The 11,565-nt window shown below is 44.7% G+C and overlaps 1 protein-coding gene across 1 annotated transcript; it reads left to right on the top strand.

Annotated features, from left to right (window-relative positions):
* Positions 1–849: 849 nt before the first annotated feature.
* LOC115160644 (transcription factor 21) lies at positions 850–4,559 on the top strand. Its single transcript, XM_029710874.1, has 2 exons — positions 850–1,831; positions 3,488–4,559. The coding sequence occupies exons 1-2, from the start codon at positions 1,252–1,254 to the stop codon at positions 3,523–3,525; spliced, it is 618 nt and encodes a 205-aa protein (XP_029566734.1). The 5' UTR covers positions 850–1,251; the 3' UTR covers positions 3,526–4,559.
* Positions 4,560–11,565: the final 7,006 nt, after the last annotated feature.

The following is an 11,565-nucleotide window of genomic DNA, read 5'->3' as shown; positions in this document are numbered from 1 at the left end:
GGGATATCGCTTTTCAACAGTAAAAGTTCAAAAATCGCTAGAGGATGTGTCTTGGTACTCTAACCACTAAAGCAGGCCTAACCACTAAAGCAGGCCTGCTTTCTGTGTTTGCAATGACAAACACTCCCCTTTCAACGAGCATCGTTAAAGGCTGGTAACGTCAAAACCTTATGTTAGGAAATGTAAACATGATTTAGTAAATAGGCAGCAGACACAACATATCACTAAATTTGCCATAATTAAATGCTATCCGTCATAGGCCTAATACAATTCATATAATCTGCGAATCAACTTGTTTTATGTGGTGAGCAGACCAAAATAATCCCGTACGAATGAATAAGAAGTGTTGTTTCAACTTGCTTTAATTGCTGTTTTCGAATAGCAATTATTTTAGACATGCAAAATAACAAACTGAATGCAATAGCGAAGTTGATGCAGGCAAATAATATAGAGCCTGACTTGCATGACACCATATTCAGTTTTGCTAAAAATATAGGCTATGGAAGATCCTTGCATTTAAAATTCAATCTGTATTTAAAATTCGATCTGTACCAACTTCAACTAAAAACGTGTGTTTTACATTGCTTGTTTTGTAGGCCTATCAACATTAATAAAGATTACATCGGGGGCTATGTGGTTTGATAATTAAGAGTGCATTCATACGTTTCTGACAGTATTGTGTGGCGCGAGCTGAGTACTAATTATAAAGCCATTCTATTCAGATGCCACCCGGTTGACCAAGTGCTACACGCGGGGCAAAACTGAGCAAGCGTCCTCTCAAGGAACGAATGTCAAATAGTCATTTTCTTTGTAAACATTAGGATACTCTTTGCTCGTTGTATAGGGAACAACTCGAGGGAAGTTTATAATGGAAAGATCAACTGATTCCTTTGTATCTCCACCTCCGCTTTTTAATAGGCAATGAGTGATCTATTAGGAGGGGGCATGTTTCCTAATGAGGTCCTTTTCAGCCTTTAGAAAATGCGCGAAGCCCCTGCCGCGAGACATGGAAATCCGGGAACTATTTAATCCTCGAGATGTGTCACTGTGCGTGTCACACAGTCCAGAGATTACAGGTGACAGGTAGTGCACACCCGACGGTTCCCACAAGCACTTTATTTTGAACTAGGCACTTTTGAACTAGGCACCGATGTCTGAACAACACCATTTATTTCGTGCAGCAGGCTACACGTTTTCTCCTGCCGGGTGAACACAGCTTGTTTAATCAAATTGAAAATTAAGATTTAAAAAATGGAAGATATATTATTTGACTTGGATCAAGATGGCACTACAGACTTTGCCTTCTGGGGCCAGATGGACCCTAACTTCCAGTTCCAGGCCCAGTTGGACACTCTCCTCTTCGACTGCACCGCGGTCACGGGCCAGCTTTCGCCCTGGTCCTCGTTCGGTGGCCAGTCCATGTTCCCTGACGCGCAGATGACCTTCACCGACCTGGACTCGCAGTCCCCCAGCCTTGGAGCCGGTGCTGAAGTGGACAGCTCCTCGGTGGACGAGCCCCACGAGATGAGCAAGCGCAGGCAGAGGCGGTTCGTGCCCCATCACCCGTACAAGATCCAGCGACACGCCGCTAACATCCGGGAGAGGAAGAGGATGCTGAGTATCAATTCTGCGTTCGAAGAGTTAAGGTGCCACGTGCCAACATTTCCCTACGAGAAGCGCCTGTCCAAGATTGATACACTGAGATTGGCCATTGCCTATATTGCCCTTCTGAGAGAGATATTGATTTCCGGCTGCGACCCCAAGTCGTACGTGGACGAATGCATGAAAAATGGTTACAAGAATCAAACCAATGCCATTTGGAACACAAGCGGTGAGCAGATAATACAAATTGCCTAATTACTGATATATAGAACCATTTTAGATTATGCAATGAGATTACAGTTATACACAATTTGATTCGTTGCTTGTACAATGACATTTTGAATCTCTTCCATTCAAAGATTGAACGGCTAAATAGAAACTGGTGCAAAATATCCTACAGTAGGCCTAAACTAAAAAATATTGTTAGTCGAAACTTACATACAACATGAGAAAACATAGCCAAACATATGTCAACTTAAAATTATGTGTTTGCTCAAATTGTCTCATATGTTCATTCAACTAGAATGTAGTATTTGGCATCTTTCCTAAAAAAAAAAGAAGCTGTGGCGCTAGTTACACACAGTGCTTTTAACATACAATGTACATATTTGGCACACTGTACATGTTCATTTATACAGCAATTAATAATCAACATGCCCTCACCTGGGATTTGAACTCACAACCTCTTGGTTCACAGCATTCCAATCTTCCTGCTATGCCACCATATCTGTGTCAATGACAGCTTTCACCTTTATTGCAAAACTTTGCACTTCAAAGTAGACCTCAGCTCTGTTAAAAGTACACTCAAGAAAAACTGTTAAGGAGTAACATTAAAATAGAGTAATATGCCTCACCAATATTAGAAAATTGCTGAAATAAGTCAATCAAATCAAAGTAAATCAAATAGATAAATAACTGACACAGACACTATGGCATAGCAGGAAGATTGGAATGCCATGAAGCAAGAAGTTGTGAGTTAAATCCCAGGTGAGGACATGTTGAATAATAGTACTGTATAAATGCACATGCACAATGTCAACGTGTGTCATATACGTAACGCTGAAAACATAGTTGTACAGCCTTTTTTAGTTATGCACAAATAATAATTTCTAGTTGAATGAACATAAGTTATGAGACAAGTTGAGCAAACACATACTATTAAATTGACTGAATTGTTGCCTACATTTTCTCAAGTTGGAGCTAAGTTTGGGCCAAGATGTTTTTTGGTCCAGGTAACATTTGGTCCGAAAACTAATCATTATTATTTTAAGTGTGGTACTGAAGACCCTCCAGCGATATGTCCACCCACTATACGTGGATGGAATTACAGTAAATGTATACTTTGCCATTGGAATTCTAGTTTTACAACCAATACTACATGCATGGCCCATATGTTTTGTGACTTCAAGTTGGGTGTGGGACATTAACAAACCCCATTCACGAAATTGCAAACAACACACAGGATAAACCCAAAGAAGGATGACGTATCCTACCAAGTGTTTAAAATTACATTAGCACAAGGAGAAGGAGAGCATATGCAATTGGCTGACAGCCAACTCCAAAGCTCATTGGCTCTAAATTGAGTTTGTGTCACTTAAACAGCTTGCTTTGTTTGTTTGTTGTGTGTTTTTTTCCCCAGCTGTCTTTTTCTTTGGTGTGGGTGCTCAAAAGCTCCCCTTTGCCAGAGCACAAGTATTCTCACTGCACTCAATGGTTGCCTATTTACTTTAGTTAACCAATTCTGTGGGGCTTCACTTCAACCATTCGGAGGGGGAATTGAGGAGTGAGTGTACCCCTTTGCTCGGACCTGCTACTTGTTAAATGATCATTAAAATGTATTTAAAGCCTCATGTTTGCCTTGCTTTTGTCCCCCGTCTCACTCTAGATCTGACAGCCCGGCTCTCCTGGATAAAGTGGGATTAACCCGGGATGGGGCAACCCAAGTACGTTGGACAGGGGGCTGCTGGCGGGGGATTTATACCCCCCTTCTGTCTTTGTTTCAATGGCAACATCACATTAGGGGCTGAGTGACATCTGCAGACTTCTTATCAGTTCATGCACCTCTCTCTGCAGCCTTCCACTCCCCACACAGCCTTTAATATTTTAATGTGTTGTCGATTGGTAATGGAGTGGCAGTGTTTTTCTGGAGTTGCCTGTTATTTTACAGGGAATGGGGGACCGGGGCCAGACTTAAGCCCATGGGGATGGCATTTTTCACAGGGGACAGAAGCAGCCTGGCATGGGACTGAATGAACCTTGGTCAAACTATTTTTTCTGAGTGTAATACTGAAGTGCCGGTGTGTTCATTTGAAACCTTTAGCTGTTGTTCATTGTGTGTGACACCCAAATTTCTCGTAAGTTAATTTAACCTAATTCATTAATTTATGTATTTATTTAATTTGTTTATTTATTAATCATCAAAAAAAATGTTGTTATTATAATTATTTACTTAACTGTTTTCATTTTGATGTTCCGAGTTGTTTAAACTGTATCTTTAATCAATTGTTAATCATACATTAGTTATTTTGTTGTCAAATGGACCGTTTTGATATTCATGTTACTTATTATGTTGTTTTTGTGGTGTCTGTGAGTATATTGCGGTGAAACTGTAAGGACTGGTGAATGGATTTGTGCTCGATGGCAAATCAGGGAATATCTAACACACTGGCTGTGTGCGAATGACCATACTTGCGTCCTAAATAGTAGGCCGTGTGAGCAGTGGTGTAGAGGTGCCTGGAGAAGTGGGTATACTCTAATTTTGTCCAAAATTTTCCAAACGGCCCGCCGGGCGAAGGGAAGGGGCCCTGTGTGAAAAATTCTATGACAAACAGTGACATATACTCTGATGGCCTAAAATTATAATTCCCATATTGTGCAAGTAGGCTAATACAGTAGTAGACCTACTACTGAAATAGATAAATGAGACTTTCATCTGTGTCAGAAGTTCACAGGTTTCAGATTTCCCCCATTTTTTTCTGGTTTTCACACTGAAATCACACTTTTAATAGAAAAACAAGAAAATTGGGTCCCCCCGAGTGGCGCAGCGGTCTAAGGCGCTAGAGGTGTTACTGCAGATCCGGGTTTGAACCCGGGCTGTGTCGCAGCTGGCCGCAACCGGGAGACCCATGAGGCAGTGCACAATTGGCCGAGTGTCTTCTGGGTTAGGGGAGGGTTTGGACGGCTGGGATGTCCTTGTCCTATCGTGCTCTAGCGACACCATGTGGCGGCCGGGTGCATGCACGCGGACTTTGGTCGTCAGCTGTACGGTGTTTCCTCTGACATTGGTGCGGCTGGCTTCCGGGTTAAGCGAGCATGTGTCAAGAAGCAGTGCGGATTGGCTGGGTCGAGTTTTGGAGGACACATGGCTCTCCGGAGTCCGAACGGGAGTTGCAGCGATGGTACAAGACTAACTACCAATTGGATATCATGAAATTTGGGTAAAATGTACAATTTCTTATTATTTTTATGTTCTAAGTCCACAAAAATTCTTAAACCACATAAGGAGACCACTTTTGAGGTCTGGGAAAAATTGAATTCATTTAGATTTTTGAGTGAAGTTACCCTTTAATTCAACTGTGCAGGCAAGTAATCATGATATCATTCTGCAAGGTAGGCATAGGCTACTTTGTAGCTAGTTAACATTTACAGTGCATTCGGAAAGTATTCAGACCACTTGACTTTTTCCACATTTTGTTACGATACAGCCTTATTCTAAAACTGATGAAATTGTTTCCCCCCTCATCAATCTACACACAATACCACATAATGAAAAAGCAAAAACAGGTTTCTAGAAATTTTAGCAAATCTATAATAAAAAAAATGAAATATCACATTTACATAAGTATTCAGACCCTTTACTCAGTACCTTGTTGAAGGGTTTGTATTCAGTACCTTGTATTCAGACCCTTTACTCAATACCTTTGGTAGCGATCACAGCCTCGAGTCTTCTTGTATATGGCGCTACAAGCTTGGCACACCTGTATTTGGGGAGTTTCTCCCTTTCTTCTCTGCAGATTCTCTCAAGCTCTGTAAGGTTGGATGGGGAGCGTCGCTGCACAGCTATTTTCAGGTCTTTCCAGATCTCTCTCTTTGATCAGTTTCAAGTCTGGGCTCTGGCTGGGCCACTCAAAGACATTCAGAGGCATTTATTGGTCACATACACATATTTACCAGATGTTATTTCAGGTGTGCCAAATGTTTGTGTTCCTAGCTCCAACAGTGCAGTAGTATCTAACAATTCACAACAATACACACAAATCTAAAAGTAAAAGAATGGAATTAAGACATATAAATATTAGATCTCTATGTTAGATCTCAATGTTGGAATGACATTGACTAAAATACAGTGGAATAGAATACAGTATATACATATAAAATGAGTAAAGCAGTATGTAAACATTATTTAAACATTACTAAAGTGACTGGTGTTGCATTTTTAAAGTGGCCAGTGATTCCAAGTCTATGTATATAAGGCTACTCTAAGGTGCAGGGTTGCGTAACTGGGTGGAAGCTGGCTAGTGATGGCTATTTAACAGTCTGATGGCCTTGATATAGAAGCAGTTTTCAGTCTCTTGGTCCCAGCTTTGATGCAGCTGTACTGACCTCGCCTTCTGGATGATAGCGGGATGAACAGGCTGTGGCTCGGGTTGTTGAAGTCCTTGATGATCTTTTTGGCCTTCCTGTGACATCGGGTGCTGTAGGTGTCCTGGAGGGCAGATAGTTTTCCCCTGGTGATGTGTTTGGCAGACCGCACCACCTTCTGGAGAGCCCTGCAGTTGCGAGCAGTGCAGTTGCAGTACCAGGCAGTGATACAGCCCGACAGGATGCCCTCAATTGTGGTTCTGTAAAAGTTTGTGAGGGTTTTAGGGGCCAAGACAAATTTCTTCAGCCTCCTGAGGTTGAAGAGGCGCTGTTGCGGTGTTGCGCCTTCTTCACCACACTGTCTGTGTGGCTGGACCATTTCAGATCCTCAGTGATATGTATGCCGAGGAACTTGAAGCTCTCCACCTTCTCCACTGCGGTCCCATTGATGTGGATAGTTGTCTGCTGTTTCCAGAAGTCCACGATCAGCTCCTTTGTTTTGTTGACGTAGTGTGAGAGTTTTTTTCCTGGAACCAGTGTGATGGCGATTGCATTGTCTGTGGATCTATTGGGACAATAAGCATATTGAAGTGGGTCTAGGGTGTCAGGTAAGGTAGAGGTGACATGAGCCTTAGGGTCATTGTTCTGTTGGAAGGTGAACCTTCACCCCAGTCTGAGGTCCTGAGCGCTCTGGAGCAGGTTTTTATCAACAATCTCTCTGTACTTTTCTCCAGTCATCTTTCCCTTGATCCTGCCTAGTCTCCCAGTCTCTGACGCTGATAAACATCTCCACAGCATGATGCTGTCACCACCGTTGTTCACCGTAGGCACGGTGCCAGGTTTCCTCCAGATATGATGCTTGGCATTCAGGCCAAAGAGTTCAATCTTGGTTTCATCAGACCAGAGAATCTTTTTTCTCCTGGTCTGAGAGTCCTTTAAGTGCCTTTTGGCAAACTCCAAGCGGGCTGCCATGTGCCTTTTACTGAGAAGTTGCTTCTGTCTGGCCACTCTACCATAAAGGCCTGAATGATGGAGTGCTGCAGAGATGGTTGTCCTTCTGGAAGATTCTCCCATCTCCACAGAGATAATCTAGAGCTCTGTCAGAGTGACCATTGGGTTCTTGATCACCTCCCTGACCAAGGCCCTTCTCCCCCGATTGCTCAGTTTGGCCGGGCAGCCAGCTCTAGGCAGAGTCCTGGTGGTTCCAAACTTCTTCCATTTAAGAATGATGGAGGCCACTGTGTTCTTGGGGACATTCAATGCTGCAGACATTTTTTGGTATCCTTACCCATATCTGTGCCTCGACCCAATCGACCTCATGGCTTGGTTTTGGCTCTGACATGCACTGTCAACTATGGGGACCTTATATAGACAGGTATGTGCCTTTCCAAATCATGTCCAGTCAATTGAATTTACCATAGATGGACTCCAATCAAGTTGTAGAAACATCTCAAGGATGATCAATAGAAACATTATGCACCTGAGCTCAATTTCAAGTATCATAGCAAAGGGTCTGAAACCTTATGTTGATGTGATATTTCTGTTTTGTTGTTTTCATACATTTGCAAAAACTTCTAAAAACCTATTTTCACTTTGTCATTATGGGGTATTGTGTGTAGATTGATGAGATTTGTTATTTATTTAATCCATTTTAGAATAAATCTGCAACGTAACAGAATGTGAAAAAAGTCAAGCAGTCTGAATACTTTCTGAATGTACTTATAATTGAGAAGGTTTTTGGGAAAGCCTTTCCATCTACCACAAGACGGCTAGGCCTATCATTAGCAACACTAAGCCTGGACATTTTACTTCATATTATGAGGCATGTCTTACCTTGCTTCAAAATAGCCTATAGCCAAAATCCCACCCTAGAAACATGGATGTAATTATTTCATAAAATATATGCTTTCTCCTGTTATATTGGTTTTCAAATAAACTTTATTTCATTGTCCAGCAGCCAAAGGCATTATCCTTGTAATATTAGCAACCCATGATAGTTGTTGCATCTTTAGATCTCCCCTCTTGCTATATTTCTAACAGATATTTCCATCTCTGTCCATGAAACCGCCTGCATGTGCGGTGCACATTTTAGAACTGTGTTTTCCAGCAAATTGCATTTTGGAGCATTTGCGCACAGGCTGCTGTGTGCACATTGCTGCGCTTAAAATGTGAAGAAATAATACACTGAACGAAAATAGAAACGCAACATGGAAAGTGTTGGTGTCACGTCCTGACCAGTAAAGGGGTCTATTTGTTATTGTAGTTTGGTCAGGACGTGGCAGAGGGTATTTGTTTTCATGGTTTTGTGTATATGTTTAGATAGAGGGATATTTTGTGTAGAGTGTTTCTGGGGTTTATTGGTGTAAGTGTCGATGTAGAGGGGGTAGTTGATTTAGGTGGTTCGGGTGTGTGTGTATTGTAGAGGGGTATTTGATTTATGTGTTCCGGGGTGTTGGGTATGTTCTTGTGTTTGTATTTCTAAGGGGCTGTTCTAGTTTTGTATTTCTGTGTTGGCCTGGTATGACTCTCAATCAGGAACAGCTCTACATCGTTGTTGCTGATTGAGAGTCATACTTAGGGAGCCTGTTTTCACCTGTCACTTTGTGGGAGGTTATTTCCATGTTTAGCGTTATGCCTTACAGGACTGTCTATTGTCGTTGTGTTTTTGTATACGTGTTTGTTTTTGGTTTCCCTTCTTTATCCTAATAAAAGAAGATAAGTGTACATATACCCGCTGCGTTTTGGTCTCAACCCTACGACTACCGTGACAGAACCTCCTACCAAAAACGGACCAAGCAGCGGAGGATGGAGCAGCAGCAGTACTCAGTAGAATCGTGGACATGGGAGGAAATTCTGGACGGGGCTGGACCTTGGCACCAGGCTGGGGAATACCGCCACCCACTGGAGGAGATAGAGGCAGCCAAGGCGGAGCGGCGCCGATATGAGGCCTTGTACGCGCTGATGGGGAAGCACGAGAGGCACCCCCAATAATTTTTTTGGGGGGGCACACGGGTAGTTTGGCTGGGCCAAGGGTGAGCCCTAAGCCAGCTCCCCGTGCTTATTACAGGAAGCATTTGGAGCGAAGAGCGCCGGAGTATGCTGTAGTGCGCACGATCTCGCCCATGCGCACGCACAGTCTAGCCCCTCGCAAGTGCCGTGCTAGAGTAGGCATCCAGCCTGGAAGGAGGATGCCTGCACAGAGCATCTGGCCACCAGTGCGCCTCCTAGGCCCAGGCTACCCTACGCCTGCTCTACACACGGCAAACATCAGGCCTCTGCACAGCCCAGTTCGCCCTGTACCAGCACTCTGCTCGTGCAGGGTTGCTATTACCATCCAGCCAGGACGGGTTGTGCAAGAGGTGCACTCCAGACCTCCATTGCTTACCCATGGCCCGATGTATCCAGTTCCTGCTTCTCGTGCTGGCCCTGAGGTGCGAATCCCTAGTCTGGCACGTCCAGTACCCACACCACTCACCAAGCCTCCAGCGCGTCAGCCCAGTCCAACTCGGCCTGTTCCTGCTCCCCGCACTAGCCCTGAGGTGCATGTCTCCAGGCTGGTACCTCCACTACCAGCCCCACGCATCAGGCTTCCTGTGCGTCAGCCCAGTCCAACTCGGCCTGTTCCGGCTCCCCGCACTAGCCATGAGGTGCGTGTCTCCAGGCTGGTACCTCCACTACCAGCCCCACGCATCAGGCTTCCAGTGCGTCAGCCCAGTCTCGAGCTTCTGAAGACAGTGCCCCGTCCAGAGTGTCCGACGACAGTGCCCCGTCCAGAGTGTCCGACGACAGTGCCCCGTCCAGAGTGTCCGACGACAGTGCCCCGTCCAGAGTGTCCGACGACAGTGCCCCGTCCAGAGTGTCCGGCGACAGTGCCCCGTCCAGAGTATCCGGCAACAGTACCCCGTCCAGAGTATCCGGCAACAGTGTGCAGTCCGGAACCGAGTGAGACGGCCTACAGTCCGGAACCGAGTGAGACGGCCTACAGTCCGGAACCGAGTGAGACGGCCTACAGTCCGGAACCGAGTGAGTCTGCCTACAGTCCGGAACCGAGTGAGTCTGCCTACAGTCCGGAACCGAGTGAGTCTACCTACAGTCCGGAACCGAGTGAGACGGCCTACAGTCTGGAGCTCCCAGAGACGCTCTACAGTCCTGAGCCTTCAGCTTTGCTCTACAGCCCGAGGTCTCCAGCGACGCATCATAGCCTTGAGCATTCAGTGGGGGTGGACAGGTTGGGTGGGGGAAGTAGACCTGAGCCTGAGCCACCTCCAGTATAGGTGGGTTGGGGAGGGGGGGGTGTAGCACAGGAACCGTCGGTGATGGTAGCCACCCTCCCTTCCCTCCCTTTAGTTTGGGGGGATTTATTTTGTAGATGTTTTTTTTGTGAGGTGCATCCGGGGTCTGCACCTTTGGGGGGGGTACTGTCACGTCCTGACCAGTAAAGGGGTCTATTTGTTATTGTAGTTTGGTCAGGACGTGGCAGAGGGTATTTGTTTTCATGGTTTTGTGTATATGTTTAGATAGAGGGATATTTTGTGTAGAGTGTTTCTGGGGTTTATTGGTGTAAGTGTCGATGTAGAGGGGGTAGTTGATTTAGGTGGTTCGGGGTGTGTGTGTATTGTAGAGGGGTATTTGATTTATGTGTTCCGGGGTGTTGGGTATGTTCTTGTGTTTGTATTTCTAAGGGGCTGTTCTAGTTTTGTATTTCTGTGTTGGCCTGGTATGACTCTCAATCAGGAACAGCTGCAAATCGTTGTTGCTGGTTGAGAGTCATACTTAGGGAGCCTGTTTTCACCTGTCACTTTGTGGGAGGTTATTTCCATGTTTAGCGTTATGCCTTACAGGACTGTCTATCGTCGTTGTGTTTTTGTATACGTGTTTGTTTTTGGTTTCCCTTCTTTATCCTAATAAAAGAAGATGAGTGTACATATACCCGCTGTGTTTTGGTCTCAACCCTACGACTACCGTGACAGTTGGTCCCATGTTTCATGAGCTGAAATAAAAGATCCCATACATTTTCCATACGCACAAAAAGCTTATTTCTCTCAAATGTTCTGCACAAATGTGTTTACAGCTCTGTTAGTGAGCATTTCTCCTTTGCCAAAGATAATCCATCCACCTGACAGGTGTGGCATATCAAGAAGCTGATTATACAGCATGATCATTAAACTGGCGCACCACGTGTTGGAGACCATAAAAGGCCACTAAAATGTGCAGTTTTGTCACACAACACAATGCCACAGATGTCTGAAGTTTTGAGGGAACGTGCAAATGGCATGCTGACTGCAGGAATGTCCAGCAGAGCTGTTGCCATATAATTAAATGTTAATTTCTCTACCATAAGCCGCCTCCAACGTCGTTTCAGAGAATTTGGCAGTATGTCTA

The sequence above is a fragment of the Salmo trutta genome, chromosome 24, assembly GCF_901001165.1.
Source record: "Salmo trutta chromosome 24, fSalTru1.1, whole genome shotgun sequence".
NCBI lineage: Eukaryota > Metazoa > Chordata > Actinopteri > Salmoniformes > Salmonidae > Salmo > Salmo trutta.
This window is presented reverse-complemented; position numbering and strand designations above follow the sequence as displayed.

Coding starts and splice junctions, on each gene's coding strand:
- LOC115160644 (XM_029710874.1), top strand. CDS start 1,252: ATGGAAGATATATTATTTGACTTGGATCAAGATGGCACTACAGACTTT. Junction 1,832..3,487: donor TGCCATTTGGAACACAAGCG/GTGAGCAGATAA, acceptor GTCTCACTCTAG/ATCTGACAGCCCGGCTCTCC.